General features: G+C 39.8%; 2 protein-coding genes across 5 annotated transcripts; both read left to right on the top strand.

Moving 5' to 3' along the window:
* Nucleotides 1–205: 205 nt before the first annotated feature.
* Nucleotides 206–8,215, top strand: rusf1 (RUS family member 1; the record flags this gene model as incomplete). The annotated part of the gene is made up of 14 exons (XM_080856814.1): nucleotides 206–355; nucleotides 469–546; nucleotides 3,874–3,988; nucleotides 4,113–4,158; nucleotides 4,248–4,280; nucleotides 4,494–4,599; nucleotides 4,840–4,941; nucleotides 5,062–5,132; nucleotides 5,214–5,398; nucleotides 5,700–5,757; nucleotides 5,859–5,923; nucleotides 6,081–6,227; nucleotides 7,666–7,731; nucleotides 7,900–8,215. 14 exons carry the CDS (start codon nucleotides 206–208, stop codon nucleotides 7,983–7,985), a joined length of 1,308 nt encoding a protein of 435 aa, XP_080712940.1. The 3' UTR covers nucleotides 7,986–8,215.
* A 359-nt stretch (nucleotides 8,216–8,574) lies between these two features.
* On the top strand, nucleotides 8,575–15,982 carry LOC308379596 (uncharacterized protein). Of its 4 annotated transcripts, none has more exons than XM_080856804.1 (14): nucleotides 8,575–8,726; nucleotides 9,167–9,539; nucleotides 9,872–10,073; nucleotides 10,486–10,518; nucleotides 10,629–10,885; nucleotides 11,034–11,108; nucleotides 11,216–11,315; nucleotides 11,706–11,741; nucleotides 11,839–11,892; nucleotides 12,383–12,616; nucleotides 12,711–12,829; nucleotides 13,462–13,627; nucleotides 13,842–13,922; nucleotides 15,307–15,982. In XM_080856804.1, exons 2-14 carry the CDS (start codon nucleotides 9,391–9,393, stop codon nucleotides 15,307–15,309), a joined length of 1,509 nt encoding a protein of 502 aa, XP_080712930.1. In that variant the 5' UTR covers nucleotides 8,575–8,726; nucleotides 9,167–9,390; the 3' UTR covers nucleotides 15,310–15,982. The 4 variants fall into 4 exon arrangements, with proteins under 4 accessions (XP_080712930.1, XP_080712927.1, XP_080712929.1 ...); XM_080856801.1 differs by having other exon boundaries at nucleotides 13,832–13,922; nucleotides 15,307–15,981; XM_080856803.1 differs by having other exon boundaries at nucleotides 8,578–8,606; nucleotides 13,832–13,922; nucleotides 15,307–15,981.
* Nucleotides 15,983–17,082: the final 1,100 nt, after the last annotated feature.

Here is a 17,082-nt window from a genome sequence, read left to right as displayed (position 1 = left end):
TGAAAAGATTGGCTGTCATATTTGAGCTGTTGGAAGTTAATGACAGCACTTTTTGCTATGCTAGGGTATTGCTGTACGTAGATAATATTTTGCACTTTGCGCCAGTTTCGTCGTCCAATGTAAGTAGTAGCCAGCTGTTGCATCCTTTGTCTCATATCCATTATCGGTTCTCATAGTCTAAACTTATGTTTAATCACTACTGCAGATGGAACCGGTGGATGAAGCAGTGCTTGCCACCGAGAGGTATGGCTCTCAAGAAGCGTGGAAGTACCGACTGCGGGACGGTGTGATGAAGAGAGAGAGACTAGGCGAAAGTAGCTTCAGCAGAGGGAGTTCCATCACTGCTGCTTTCAAAGTGGGTTGTGTGTCTGAGTGTGTTACTACAAAAAAAGTCAAGCTTATATTTCACGCAGGGTCACTAGAAAGTTTTAATATTCATGTTTTGGCTTTCTGTTCACCACCCCACAGATTATTTTCCTGCCTCAAGGCTACCCAGAGAGTGTCAGTGAGGATTACCTGCAGTATCAGTTCTGGGACACTGTACAGGTGGGTATGAGTATATCAGTAGGCAGGGTTGGGAGGATTACTTTAAAAATGTATTCCGATACAGTTACTGATTACCTGTTAAAAATTGTATTCAGCCACCTAATCCAAGTATCACAATATTAAACGTATCTGTTTTGATTACTTTCCATTTCTTTTGGATTTCTTCAATGCCAAATGTGCAAATGAAGACAACAGAAAAGCAACATCAATAGCCTTATCCACTGTATATTGGTGTATTTCTCCAATTTGATGTCTGTGATGGATATAGATGCTGAAAACATTGGTCCAACCTTGAAGACAAAGACATGTACTGCTTAGTCAAATAACTGCTATATAAATAACATCTGGTGTGGGCGTCCGACTTATTACTGAGGAAATTAACTTAGAAAGCTCAAAATGTACTATATTTTCATAGCTATGTGTAAGACAACAAACTGAACTCAAAATTAAATATGTAAAGCTCTTTTTGTGTGCCACTGTATTGATTGGAATGTCAGGATATCCTTTTTGGGCCCAAATGCTGCATTTCAACCAAGATGTTTTAATAGTGAAACACACATCATTTGCAACAACACAGAAGAAAGTATGAACCATTGAAAGTAAAAATAAACCGGTCATCCCCCACTTTTCTTACCCGTAGTTGAACACTCTCTCACTGTCAACAGTTTTTTACAAACAAATACCTTGCATAATTGTACCCTTTTTGTAGCCTGGATACCAGCCCGAACTCCGCCCACAAAAAAATTTGGACGGGAGGTTCGGTTTGGCTCTTCGGCCGTTGGGGACATAGATATCTTAGATAAAGGCTAGATGGATTATGGCGGACTCTTGAATGTCCGCACAGGAGGCCATTTTGAGGACAGTATGCTTCCGGTAGGGATCAGTGGTACGTTAGGTAACGTCAGTGATCTTCACAATCGTTTACACTCTTATCTCGCGGAAATTTTGACGGATTTACAAATTACTTGATTTACAATCGTCATTACCTTGGTAATAATTCTGGATGCTTGAACATGTTGAAATGTGCAGCTTAATTGTGTATCACGGCTATTGTGTAGCCTATCAGTCATTTTACATCAGTTGGCGAGTAATTGTTCTTTCTTTTCAATATAACTTAAGTTGCACATAATGAAACTGAAGTTGCACATGGTTTCCAATCGGGTTGGTTTGTTAAACATCTTACATTATGATTTCGACAGGAAATTGCTGACTTTATTGCCAATGTAGTTGCCAGAATTTTGTGCAACCTGCTCTATTGAACACTCCCTTGAAACGAGACCTGTCAGAGACCTGTCAATAATATTTTCATATGAAAACCCATGTTTATAATTCTTCATAAGTATGTAGTGCCATAAGAAATATCTTACGTTTATAACAAACCAACCCGTTTGAAAATCGGTTGAAAATTGAGCAAGTTCTGGTTATTTAAAAAGTACCACTACCAACACAATGTTAAGGGGGAGTGAGCTATACTGTCCTCAAAATGGCCGAAATGTGCGGACATTCGACTCCGTCGGCCAGAAACGCAGGCAGGATATCTAGCCTTTATTATAGATATCTATGGTTGGGGAGACATTTTTCCTGGTAGAAAACAGTACAGCCAATCAAAGTGCCAGGGCGGGCTTTATACAATGATGGACAGATGAGCAAGCGGTAGATTCGAAATCCAACAAAGATGGCGCCGTCTCGTGAGCCTGTTAATGGGAAATATTTTTGAATTAAGCTATCTACACGACTTTTTTAATGTCTAATTTGACTCGGTTAGTTGTGTATGTGCAACACGAATGTTGCAGAATATTGTTGGTCTTAACTAAAGCTCTCTAGACCATTATTTTTAGGTTACTGCTAACGCTTACACCAAAAATCCATTCAAACATATGGTAGCTAGCTAAACTCGCTGCTAATATGTGTAACGTGATCAAGCATATCTCACAGATATTGACGGCGCATTCATATTGAAAAAGGAACAGAGACACGCGATTAAGGCATTTGTCCATCGAAAAGATGTTTTTGCCGTCCTTCCTATGGGATCCGGTAAAAGTTGAATGTATCAGATGGTCATACTACGTTGCTCTGATTAGTTCTTGGTATCCAATTGAGCGAAGAGGCATTTTCTTTCCTGGTTCGTTGAAACACGCCCCATAATCACAGCTCAATAGAACAGACTCAGACTCATATTCTGACTAGAATTATGAGTATGACATCGTCAGGCTACCCTTTTTGCCCAATCGCCTTTGCAATATAGAGTGGGCCTGCTGGGCGGAAATGTGAACCAGTTCAGTTTGTTGCCCTGAAGGAAAATGGGCATGAGGGCCGTGTGGTTGTGGTTTGATGTGTGCATATACTGCATGTCACACCAGCGCTGAACTCTGCTCCTGCCACTCCCCCTTCGACTTCAACTCATGCACCTCTGTCTCATTCACAATCACCGGAGAACTAATCACGCACACCTGTCACTGCTCTACTTAAACCCTTCACTCTGTGCCTGACCTCACACCATCATAAGATGGCTTTCACTTAAGCGTATTCTGTAAGTCAACAGCACAATGTAACCTTTGAAAAGAAAATGAGGATACCAAGTTTTAAGAATTAAACCTGCCCTCTGCTCAGTTTTTTTAAAAGAGAAATCTGCTTGTCATTATGCTAATTCAGCCTACAGTCCTACATTGAAACTGCACAACACCACTGTTTACAAAGCATAGGCTAATACAAATTAAATCAGCACAGATTTAGAACATCCACAGTGTTTTTAATGAATCAAGTGTCCACTTTCTGAACTGTTTTCTTTAACCTCAGCTGACTGGATGTCTGTGTAGATGTTAGCAGTATTGGTCTTGCCTGTAAATGAGTCATGAAATTTGATGTGGAGTCCTTGGACAACGACAGTTTTCTTCACTGTGGAGAGCCATAAGGTGCGCTGCACTGTTTTGTGCTTCCGACTTTTGCCTCTAGGACAAAATAGTGTCTATATTTACAGCCAGGGAAAGCATTTTTTGAACTTTGTTCTTATTGCCAAGTAAGTTTACGCCTACCAGGTCATCATATGGACTTGTAGTTTTCTCTGTTGTCTTCTCGTGACGTGTTGTAAAGTGCGCATGTGGATGATAGTATAATGTTCTGCATTTTAAAATGTATCTATTATCCTGTTAATAATCCCAATTTTTCAAGTTTTTTATGTAATTGTACCGGAATACAGTACACTTTTTTTGTATCCTTATAACATAAAGCCGTTCCATGTATTCCGTTACTCCCCAGGCCTGTCAGTAGGAAACTCATGCCCAACTCAACTGCATCTGTAACGTATTCCTTTTTTAACAACACACATAGGCATTTGCCAGCTCTCTTTCGGGCACCCTAGCCACCCAGGCATCCTTAAGGGGTGTAGGGGTTGGAAACCAAGAAGCAACCGTTGCGGCTGCAACCATTACCTGGCTACTAAGAGGTGAGAGCATGCATCATTGAAATTTAAATTTCAGTTTAAGGTTACACTGCATCCATCCATCCATCCATCTATATGTTCTTCATGATGAGTTTACTCTACATGTACTCATCTTGCCCTTCCTCAGATGGCACTGGAATGCTTGGGAGGATCTTGTTTGCATGGTTAAAAGGGTGAGTTTGGTTTTCATGTTTGCCTTTCTTGGAGCTGTTTCTTACAGTTTTCTAAATTTAATGTGTGATTCTTTGCTACCTTCATTCAGGAGCAAGCTAGACTCGGAGGCCAAGACATGGAGGTTGGTCTCATGCAAGTACCTGGCGACATTTTGAATAATCTTTTTCGTGATCATTTTAACTTTCTGGAAGAAGGGCTGGCTGTCATACTGCAAATGCTGTGAATACTAAACGTGAATGTTATTGTTTTGATCAGCAATTGTTTAAGACGCTGATATAGTTGTGGATTTACCCTTAAACTTGTAGTGCATCTCCTCCTCTCCACTTTCTCCCAGGCTCTTTGCTGATATTCTCAATGATGTTGCCATGTTCATTGAAATCTTGGCCCCGCACTTTCCCCTTTTGTTCACGCTCATTGTCTGCATAGCTGGCGTCTTTAAGGTACACACCATCAAACCCTGCCACTTGTGTAACAAAAGTATTGATTGTTGTTTCTTTATGTTATTGTAATGTATGTTTATGTCATTTTTCTTATTCACTGATAATTCCATGTTTGTGATAATAAATCAAATCCCATTGCATTATCATGTCTGACGAGCTCTGAGATGCCTCTGTTATTCATTTGCTTGTCAGGCATTTTCACTTCTGCCCTTCATATTTGAATTCTTTCTCTCCTGTCAGTCAATAGTAGGAGTGGCTGGTGGAGCCACAAGAGCTGCCCTAACAGTCCACCAGGCTCGAAGAAACAACATGGCAGACATCTCTGCAAAGGATGGAAGTCAGGTGAGCTTTCCCCTTGTTTGAGTCCCGGATTTGATTTGTGATTCATCTATGTTTAGGTAATATCGGCATAAAATGCTGGTCTCATTGCAGTGGATAACTGTGTTTTTGTCTGTTTTTTAGGAGACTTTGGTGAATTTAGCTGGTCTGCTGGTCAGCCTTGTACTAATTCCTCTGGTGACAGACAATCCTATGTAAGTAATTGTGAATAAAAAGAAGAATTCTTGAATATTTTTATATCTAAGGCTGATAGTTTATCTTTTTTTATTCCTCAGGTTGACATTTGTCCTTTTCTTCCTGTTCACAACCTTACACCTTTTCGCCAATTACAAAGCAGTACGTTCTGTTGTCATGGAGACCCTTAACGAGGCCAGACTGTCCATTGTTCTGCACCAATATTTGTCTGATGGGAGGGTCCTCAGTCCACGGGAGGCTAACCAAAGAGAGCCAGTATTTCTTGGTGTGTGTGATCTGTAACTTTTTACATTTACTATCAAGTACTACTAAACAAGTTACTGTCTTTTGTATAGAGGTCCACATAAAATTGCTGCAGTTAGATTGACATTATATTAAGTTGTGTAGTGATAGCATAGGGACTAATTGAGACTTGTTAACTGAATAGATTAATACTGATTTTGTTTTGAAACAGATCTACGTGTCAAATTTCTCTTTCCTAATATCACACTGTCCAGGGCTAGGCAGGGCATGACATATTCTTACTACTTCAGCAGCAACGTGTGTTTCTTCTTTCCTCACTTTAGAACTGCAGAAGGAAGTGCCTGTAAAACTAGGAGTGAGTCTGAGGGAACTAGTTCAAGTGTATGTGCACCCTTTTCTATTAAGAGATATGCTTAGCGGTTTTAAAACCACTGTCAGTGTGCACTGTGTTGACAAAAATTATACCTCTTATCACCATGTAGACCTCAGGACCTACAGATGGCCTTGAAAAACAACCACAAGCCCTTCCTCATTGGCATCAGACGAGGTGTGTGTTCAACTCCAGTGCTGCAGATCACTGATACAGATGGTTGCCACCTCTGTCTTTGTATCTCCAGTAATTTTTCTCTTCACTACGTTGTGGGGAATGCAAGGGTTTAAAGTTATTTGGGTATAAAATAATTGGCTTCTATTCTTTCCACAAGGCTGTGTGTGTGTGTGTTTGGCAAGTGACGCATCAGTTCATGAAGAGATCGAGGCAGCCTGTCAGGCGGTGTGTCTCAGCACAGTGTTGAAGGCCTCCCCGCCACCCCAGGAAGCACTCAAGCAGCTGTCAGCGTCAAAGAGTCAAGGTGAGGACACACTGAACCAGAGGAGGATTTCATGTAATTGCATGTTTGTCTTCATATCTTCGTACTAAATTACCTAATTGCAGCCAGCACAGCAGTGGCGACCCGTCCATAAGGGCGATTGGGGCGACGCACTCCCTATGGGAAAAGGAAGAAAATAAAATTAAAAAAAATTCCTGATGTATAAATTCAATTGCACGACTACATGTAATGTTTTACTGTCGGATTCGACCACTAGACCGTCTGATATGCCTCTGTATGTCATTGTCGAATCAGGTAACAGTCATTCAGTAAGCATAGAGTCGTGATTCAAATGGCCCCGCCCCTTCAGGGCGATCTTGGGAGAAATGAAAATCACCCCAGACCTCTCCCATTGACTCCCATGTTAAATGCGTTTTTTTCACAAAACAGAGCTCTCAATGCATTCTCGAGGGCTAGCCCGGGCTAGCCCCTCCAAGTCTAGTCATAAGTAAGCGACGCAAAAGCCTATGGTAAAAGCCAATGAGGACGTCACACAGCTTCGACAAAGGCATGTTAAGATGGCACCTGTTCAGCACAACAACTCCATCCGCTCTTTGACAGAAACTTCTTTTTAGTCAGCGTAATAATGAAGATAAATTGACCAAAAAAACAATAAGGTCTTCCTAGACCATAAGTATCCATTCAACAGTTTTCTACAAAGGGAGTGAAATTGGAACAAAAGAAAATCGTGGTCGTGAAGTGGCTAACGCGGTCTGTATTTCTATACCACTGTCACTATTCATAGGTTTCACAGTGTGAACTAACTTTGAATAATTTTTATTCATAGGTTTCACAGTGTGAACTAACTTTGAATAATTTTTATGTGATGACTTATTTTGCTTTTGTAAGCCAATACTTATCCAATATCGTTGGTTTTGACGTATGTTGCCCCCTTCTTTATGTTGTTAGTGGACATATCATGTGTCCTGTTCAGCTATGTTACATCATACAACATTTGAGACCTGTGGATAATGAAAAAGTGGGATCATTTAATGTGGAGCCACATCATGTTTGCTTATGAAGGCTCCTGAATGTAACTGTCTTCCATAGCGTTCCACTTGTATCTTGCTACTCTAGCTATGTAGAAAGAGGGGAGATATTACTGTTGGTTGCTGCCAATAGTGGACAAAAAGGTATTGCTGTATGAGTAAATCGGATAACTTAATGTACCTACTGAATGGGTCGCCTTAATCATTATCAAAAAAATTGCCCCCCCTGAGAATTTTTTCAGGGGCCGCCACTGCAGCACAGTATCCAGTTTTCACATGAATCTGGGCACATTTCAGCCTCAAAGTACAAAATAGATATAAGAAAAGAATCCGGAGGGAAAACATCTTTGTTGTTGTTGAGTATTTGTTGGTTTGCTGAAGTGTTTCAACTCCTCTTCAATGAAACATGAATAAAATTAACCTTTTTTCAGACCCATGGGTTTTGGTGTCTGACAGTTACAAGTTCATGGACCAGATGTTTCAGCCTTTCCTCAGAGGTAGGTAAATGTTACGGACATGTTGAAACATGCATGTGTCAAACAAACATGTCATTGCAAAACTGGTATAATCTGGCATAGCCTCACGTAACAGGGTTATGAATTAGCAGGGTGTTGGTAGTTCAGTTTAATCAACAAACCTATTTTCCATCCTTCATCCATTTGCAGACCTGAAGGAGGCCAGATGGCAGACAGACAGAACACTTCTGGATTGGAATGAGTGGAGAGTCGACTGGAGGAAGAAGATGAGCTGAAATATGACGTCTCAACTGGAGAGAAAAAAAAATGTAGTGCAGTTGCTGGGGATGTGATCATTTCAGTAAAGCCCGTCAGGTGTGAACTGATACGATGTTGTATGGACCAGGTTTGGTTGTATGGACCAAATTCTATTTTATATACCAAACAATGGCATGGCTATTGCTGGGCGTGCCTGTCATACTAGTATGTATTTTGGAACTAAACAATCAAGTGAATGGCAATGCTTAATTTCTGGTTAATGGATGTTATGGTAATATTACTCCTGTTATTTCTGAATGGATTTCACAGTTGATTTCTAATAAAATCAATTGACTTTTTTTTACTGTGTATTCCTGCTTCATGCTGAAGAAAGACTTTTCTCAGGAACGTTTTGCCTTTTTTTTATTTATTTTTTTAAGTCAATGTGTGAAGCACTTGTACTGCTGAAGAAGGACATAAATCTACCAATCATAACCAATGTTACGTTCGGTGATGATCCATCGCCAGCCAGCCAAGTAGGTGGCGGTATAAAACTGAACGGGTATTTGAAAAGTAGGAGAAGAAGAAACGGGGGTCCGTTGCGTCATCATTGTACGCCTGTGTTGTTATGCTGGATCGTCAAGCCCCTGCCAAGAAAAGTTACTTTCTGCTTTTACTATCCAGCGTTTAGACTTTTTCCTACGAGTGCCTTTAACATGACAGTGTTGCATAGCATACAACTGTCGTAGTAAGAGGGAAAAGGGCGTAGAATTCCACAGGTAAACAGAATCAAATTGGATATGTGTTAAAGGTAGTTTAGTGAAATATCCTTTTTTTCTGAGAGAGCGAGATAGGGAAAGCACGTTTTCTTAGTTTTTTTTTTACAATTGATTTAAATCCACTGTCATTCCAGTTTTAAGACATGAGATAAGTGATTTATCTCTTCGTGACTTGTGACTTGATAAGAAGACTTGAATTATATGCGGTTAGACTATTACGAGAAATATGTAACGGTGAAGGTGACTAACATTAAAGTTGGTAACAAAGCATGGTCATTCTCAACTCCAATACGCTTAACCTGTTAGATTACGATGTATCATATAATTATATCATTGTGTGGAACTGATAAGAATTATTCGTGCACGGAATGGGAGGTCACCACATTTCAAACAGCAAAAGTTAAAGTGGTAGATGAACTGATTGTTTCCCAAACTCACAGATTTCCGCACAACAACCCTAAACTTCCAAACACTTTGAGGAAAAAATATCTGAATCGGACTGGTTGGAGACCACGCTTAATACCAGGGGCGGTGCCCACCATCTTCGAGTCCACCCACTGATCTCAAAATAAAGACTGGATAGACGAGCATCCGAGAATCGAAGCACGCGCAATTTGACCGGCGCCATGTTCTTGGGACCACTGTGAAACTAATTTATGCAGCAATGGGTAAAAATGGGACACAGTGTTGTGCTTTCGGCTGCAAAAAGCGAAAAAAACGGAAAATACTCCAGGATGACAATAGAAGTGCAAGTGAGGGCAGCGAAGATGAAGAATCGCAGCAAAAGCGAAAATTTCCACGTACTTTCCACTCGTAAGTACATTTTTCCTGTATTTATTATGCCTGTGATTTATCATCAAGCTAATTTTAAAATCAGCGTGACGCTCAATAGATTTACCTAGCCTGAGCAAAATAATTCCAAAAATAAATACTATAATATTTGAATATAAAATTGTTTTTTCGATTTGACTTATTTGTAAGATTCGACATATTAACTATAAGCTAGCCCTATACTAGCCTTAACTATAAGCTAGTGGAACAAATAAATTCCCACAGTGTGTATTTTCATGTTCTGGCTTGCAAATATCCCTTTAACTTGTGTTTATAAATATAGTTATTGAATTTGAGTCATTTAAATACTACAGGTTGCCATCTGATCCAGAAAGAAAAAAACAGTGGTTGGTCAATATGCGCATGGAAAACTGGAATCCAAGTGCCCACTCAAGGATTTGCTCAGACCATTTTGCTGAGGCACATATAAACAGAACTGGACAGAGAGTTGAGTTGAGGAGCCATGCCATTCCGACAAGGTTCAAAAAATTCCCTAAACATCTTAAGAAGAAAAAGGTAAACATATAAAATCAAATAACAGTTGCAAGTTTTCTTGCCATAACTGCATTTACAGAGTTAGAATAGTTTTTAAATTATGTTTCGCAGTCCAGATATGACTAAATCTAGGTTCTTCGCATAGGGTAACACAATTTTGGCTATCCGTCGCCCGTCATAATCATTGGTCTCAATCAGGATATCACTAGTGGTCCCAACAAAATGGCCGCCACGATTTGTTTGTGGCATCAATTTGAAACCATGGGATGCTCTATCCAGTCTTTATTTTGAGATCAGTGAGTCCACCGGGCCAAGAAGGGTTTGTTTATATTTGCATCCTGTGGTAGTATAAGCATGGCAAAATGTACCCTGTATGTAGTAGTAGTATGTTACCACTAATGCAGGTAGATATTTCTGTGTGTTGATTTTTCAGGCAAATATCAACCCACGCAGTAAACGAGCTACAGTAAGAATTCAGCCCTGTCTGTATTTGATCATTAATATCAAATTATTGTTAAGTTTGTTTGGAATTTCATGAATGCAGTATTTAATGTTATCTCTATTTTCTTAATGGAGACTGATCCCAGGCTCCTACTGGCTCTGCACGATGTACCAAAGTGGCGAAGGAAGAGGCATGTGCAACAGAAGCCCAGAGAGTTCAACCAAGTTGCTGTCCTTACACAGCCACAACTGCAGCCACAGTCAGAGCTCCAGAAACAGCAGGGACCTCAGGCTGAGGCAGGGTCTCAGGCACAGGCTCAGCCACAGCAGGAACCTCACACTGAGGCAGGGTCTCAGGCTCAGCCAAAGCCCTGTAAACTGCCTCCACCTAGGTGAGTAGAAAGAGTCCGTAATGTTCATTCATATATTCATTTATTTGATCGCTTTGATCAGGTTTGGCCCGGCTGGCAAGGAAGGAGGCCAGTATTTTATTATGTAATTTGTGAATATTTTGTCATTCTTTTTTATTAATTTGATTAGAAAATCCAAAATTAAAAGAAGATTAGTGAAACTAGAGACCAGTGAGGAGACGCAGCCCAAAGCACCTGTAGCCAAGTGAGTAGTAGGCCAACATTTCAGTCATACTGGCAAACAATTCTTCTTCTTTTTTTTTCTGAAGTCCTGTTTTTTTATTATTATTCTTTTGCTTGCCAATACATCAGGGCTTCTATACTATTCCCCTGGTCAATTCAAGGCGACGCAAACATGTTCAGAAGACGGACATTGTCCAGTTTCTTCCACAGCCACTACTGTCTTCCGCAGGTACACATTAACTAACACTAACTTGACATACTCGCTCCTGTTGTAAAAGTAGAAGCAAAGTGTGTTGGGTTGAGATTTCTTTCATTTACATGAAAATATTGCTTTTGTAATATCAAAGTTAAACAGCTGTCTCATTGACTGTATTATAGTTAGGAAATTGATGCATTTTGCTTTTGTTTAGGTAGTAATAGTGTAACTTGATAGGTCAGTGAAGGTGCATTGTGTTTTAAATAATCATCATGTTTTTAGTGCTATGTTCTTTATGTACATTGAAATAGCAATGTGTCATTATCAATGTGTCAATGTGAAATGGCAATCTTTGTTCCTTTGATTCCCACACTATGATTCCCAGAATCAGCTAATTAGTGTTATTAATCTTATATTTCCCAGTCATTTCACTGGCCAGGTGATGCTGAAGCTAATTTTGTAAGTGGCACTTTTTTATTCAGTTGACACATTAGCTGTTCGGTAAATCAGAAGTAGAGTGTAATACATTGTAAGTCATAATCACTGTGTTAATCAGGAGCCATTGCTGCCCGAGAAGAGTGAGGCGTCAACCATCCCGCATGTTATAAAGGTATAATATGGCACATCCATTTACTTGGAATGGAGCCGCTAAGATTCAGTGATGATATATGTGTGAATGGAGCCTCTATAATTCAGTGATGATATACAGTATGTGTGAATGGAGCCTCTATAATTCAGTGATGATATACAGTATGTGTGAATGGAGCCTCTATAATTCAGTGATGATATACAGTATGTGTGAATGGAGCCTCTATAATTCAGTGATGATATACAGTATGTGTGAATGGAGCCTCTATAATTCAGTGATGATATACAGTATGTGTGAATGGAGCCTCTATAATTCAGTGATGATATATGTGAGAATTTTGGGGCTTGTAATGTTGCATTGACATGCTAATGCCTTGAGGTTTCACAAAGTTCTGGAAGACTGGTAGTAACAAACCCTGGTAGTTACAAACCAACAATACAAACCCTAATTCTAATTTACTCATAAAAATAAGTTTCCGCTTTTAAATAACAAGAATGATCTCTGACTGCAGGTCACCGAGAGATGGCAGTGGCTTGGCTTGGATTTCAGAGGCCCATTACCACAGACCATGAACGGAGACCGGTTTCTTATGACCGTAACCGACTACCACTCGAAGTGGGTTGAAGCTTTTCCTGTGGCGGCCATGGTCAGTCCAGAGGCGGCTGGAATCCTGTGTGATCTCTGTGCTCAGTTTGGCTACCCACTCGGTGTTCTCTCACGCCTGCACAGAACCAACATAAGCAAAGTGAGTAAATCTGACATACCCCTCAGAGGGAGCTCATAGACACAGCATCGTATATTTCCCACTGACCCCAACTGTTGATCTTTGCTCTTTTCAGTTAAATAGTATGATCCGCAATCGGTTACAAAGGCAGGGGCTGGAGTATGACCGCTCTTTTATTATACACCACCGTCAGACAGCTTACCTGGAACCTGTTACAGAGTCTCTCATCAACAGGTGTGTGAAAGAACTCAACAGTATCCATAGTGCTGTTGGGTTCATGAGACTTGTGCTTTATCCCACCAGCAAAATACTGCCTTAGTTTTGTACTGCACCGTATTCCATTTAAATCTGAAAATGCTCCCTTTTTACCTCCTTACAACAATTTGCTCTATATTACTCCGATGCAAACAGGGTTCAAACAGTCATGGAAATCCTGGAAAAGTCATGGAATTTTAAAAATCCCATTTTCCAGGCCAGAAAAAAAAAATCGCAAAGTAATCAAATTTGGGAAAATGGATTTGATTTTGTTGAATAAATGTAAAATGAATTGTTCTTGTACCGCTGCATGGCGCATGTTTCCACTTAATTTGACATAGCTTTATCTAGCCTATTAGAGAGGAAATGGAAATTGTTGATTGTTTAAATTCAGTAATTAGCCCCATCCTGTTGGGTAAAGTACGCAATCTTCTGTAAATGTAGGTCATGTACATTTCATTAAAGATTTTGAAATGTATTAAGTGAAAATGAATGGGAACCATGTAAAAATGTCAATAAATAGGCAGTTTTGTCTTAAGTAAAGAACATTCACTTCACTTTAGCTTAAGAGTGTGACTGGAGATGATTTTGTTTTTTGTTTTTTATTGCAGCATGGTGTCTGGACTAGTTAAGGAGCACCCTGAGACCTGGAACGTGTACCTGCCAGGTGCTGTTGTTCGCCTGTGTTGCAGAGAACATCCCACCATTGGAAAGAGCCCTTTTGCATGCATGTACATCAAAGACCCCCGACCTGCCACCACGCCTAGAGACCTGCCGGTATGACAGAGCAATAACACAAACATGGAATTAATCACTTAGCCAGAGCATGAATTTCAGAGTGCATAAAGACCTAACCCTAGGGGAATCTATTTGTAATAGAAACTACAATGATGCTTTAGTGTTTGACTAAAGGTTTCCTAACTATCTCAGAGTAACATGAGGTTAGGTTTAGTTGATGTGTGTCATTCTTTTTCCTCCAAGTTCTCTACAGACACCATTGAAGATAGCTCCTTTGTCATTGACTTGTCAGAGAAACCAGACAACAGCCGTGAACAGACTGCAGGATCTCAGTGTGAGTGAAATGCTTGTCTTCAAGAATACCCATCCATGCTGTTTAATGTCATTATGTATTTAAACCTGCTTCAAAAAATAAGAACCACGTTTATCATGGATCTAAGAGAATTTCTTATTCTCATTTACCCTCCTTTAAAATAATTTTCACAATACGATTTTAACTTGCACTTTCGCATCCTTAATCTAATGTGTTGGGCTTGTTCCCTCATCCCAATGAGTTGGGCTTATTCCCCTCAACCTAATGTGTTAGGCTTATTCCCCCCAACTTAATGAGTTGGGCTTATTCCCCCCAACCTAATGAGTTGGGCTCAGGGTTCACGCTAGACTTTTTCTTGGCCGGACAAATGTCCGACGCTATTCCAGAATATCGGCCATTTGGAATGTCTACCGGACGTTATTCACTAATAGCCTAATTAAATAACCACCAAAACTCCAAATGAGAAACGACACAAATTTTAAAAAAAATCAGGAGCTTCCAAAAACTCAAGTAGTTCTGTCAATCCGCAAAACTGATTACTTGGGATGTCACGTTTAGCCATGTGATACACCACTTTCATTTGTGCCACGAGTGCGTCTCTTTTAGATTTAGTGGCGTTATCGCAGTGCACTCTCATTGCACTTTGCTGCGGTGTTAGGGACATAGCGGCTCTGTGGTCAGACGACTCGCTATGGTCAACTAAGGCTGATCTTTTTTAATTCATGGAGCCTTTCGTAAAGCCATTTAACTTGCCTGCTCTCTCACAAATGCTACAGAACATTGTGTCTCGACCATCCACCTTTTCCGACCTTAGCCAACGGAATTGCTCGAGCCATTCAGCTTTAAAACTCCTTTTAAGTTTTTTGGCAGGCGCATTTCCTAAATCCGTCGGGGCCTCGGATGATGTACTTGGAGTCGAATAATTTCTTGACGAATCATTAGGCCTATCAAGGCTATCAGTTGTCTTTTTGAAGAACTGACCGAGAGACGTCTGCTTAGCCTTTTTGATATTTTGTAATTGTTTATTTTAGTGAACAGTTTTTAGCGGGGAAACCAGCCTGAGTGTGTTGCGGAACCTCGACCAGCGCATGTTCCGAATGCAATCCAAATCTGCTTTAGAACTTTTTTTTAATGACATAGCAGGCTGATTATATTCAGGTTTATGTTACAGTTGTTTTCATATGTTACTGATTAATCATAGCCTACATACATATTTTCTATCGGACATTTGGGCCGTTTACATCTTATTATACCGGCCATTCATGCGTTCAATCGGCCAATGTCCGGCCATAGCCGGCTAACGTGAACACTGGTTGGGCTTATTCCCCCCAACCTAATGTGCTTGTTTTCTCAACATTATGTGTTAGGCTTGTTTCCTCAATCTAATGTGTTTTGCTTGTTCTAGTGATGGACGCAGTGGTATCTGAATAGGTGTGTGGAGATGGAGATGGAACCTCAAATGGACAAGAGCCTGCAGATAAAGAGGAGCAGTCAAGCTGAGATCCAGTGCTGTGCAGGACAATCTTGGCATTCACTGGACACTGATGTTTTTTATGTTAACAGCTTGCTGGTTACAGATGACTTCCCAGGGACTCTTAGTCACAGGTGTGTGGAAGAATACCTGCTGTACAGTTTAGACTGTTTAGTATATTAACTGAGATGATAGTTAAAGAGACCAGACTCACATAATATAAACATGGTGTTGTTTTGCAGTGTTGCGTGTATTTATCTGTCAATCTTGAGCGGTTATTTCTGACTGCCAAATAAAACTGATTGGAACCTCTAATTTTCACAATCAAAAATACTGACACTTTGTTTTAAACTGTTGTTTTATGAAAAGGATGATACATGCATCTTAGTAACCCCAATTGAATGTTTTTGTGGTAAGTTATGGTGGTGATTACATTTTTTGCATTTCATGGATCAACAAGCAGGTATAGAAGCTTCCAAATAACCTGCTGTGCAGGTTAACCTATACCACTATATTCTATGCAAGAGTTCACTAATGACAAGCATGAAAGTAGTCTATATGACTTAACTTCACCCACACTCTGATGATCTCAGATCAGTATGGCTTGCAAAAGTGCATATGCAGAAACGACTCATTAAATACACAGGAAAGTTGTTTTCCTACAATCAACAAATAAACTGTGCCACTTGTATGTAGTATGTGAACCCCTTGAGCAGATAAGAGTTTTCTGTTGTGTTACCATGATTTTTCAATTTTTTCATCACCAATTTTCCATATTTAAAATGTCAGGTTTATGTTTATCAATTGCATGTACTTGTTTAGACTAGAGGGAATTGTGTGAGAAGCCAAAAAACTACATGAATCATGTTATTAGTGTATGTGCAAAAGTAAGTGAACCCTGTATTGGTAAAGTCAAGATGGTAACAGATTCGGTGAAACCCATTTGGGTGCTTAATTAGTCAAGTTATTTTTTTTAAATAAATGTACTGTAAATGTAATGAATTTGAAAGACTTCAAACCAAGTTCCATTATCCTCACTTTGTAAAGCCCAGTGCCACTGGCAAAATACTAATAGTTAACCAGTATTTAGGATAGTAGTCAAAGTTCTTTTAGCCACTATCACAAGGAAAAAACATTCATAATGTCATTACAGATGGGTATAGAAGGAAGGGTGGCCTTTGGGCGGGGAAACATAGCTAGGGAAAATATTTAACAGGGTAGGGCGGATCTATGAAGCAGCACTATGGTTTCGACTGAGCTAAATACCTGGCAAAAGGGTTTTATTACTTTTATTATGATTTTAATATTTCAAGAAGCCTATCGGAACATCAGGTTCTGATACGATGTTGACCATTATTTTGTTGCTCCTGCTGCTTGCTTTTATTGATTTTATGTAAAGCACTTTGAATTGCAACTCTTGTACGAAATGTGCTATATAAATACATCCCTCTCACTCCACTTTCTCTCACACACTCCATCTCTCTGCTTCACTCCATTTTCTCTCCCTCTTTTAGTATTTTCCCTCTTCACTCTCTCTTTACTGTCTTTATCCAGAGCAACTCTTGTTCACTCTTCTTTCCTTTCTTCTTTCTTTCTTACACTCTTCTTTCCTTCTTCCACTCTTCTTTCCTTTCTCCTTTCCTTCTTCCACTCTTCGTTCACTCTTCTATACTTTCTTCTTTCCTTTTTCATTCTTCTTTCACTCTTCTT

This window comes from Sprattus sprattus (assembly GCF_963457725.1).
Source record: "Sprattus sprattus genome assembly, chromosome: 18".
NCBI lineage: Eukaryota > Metazoa > Chordata > Actinopteri > Clupeiformes > Clupeidae > Sprattus > Sprattus sprattus.
The sequence above is the reverse complement of the archived record's forward strand: the minus strand, read 5'-3'. Positions and strand labels throughout refer to the sequence as shown.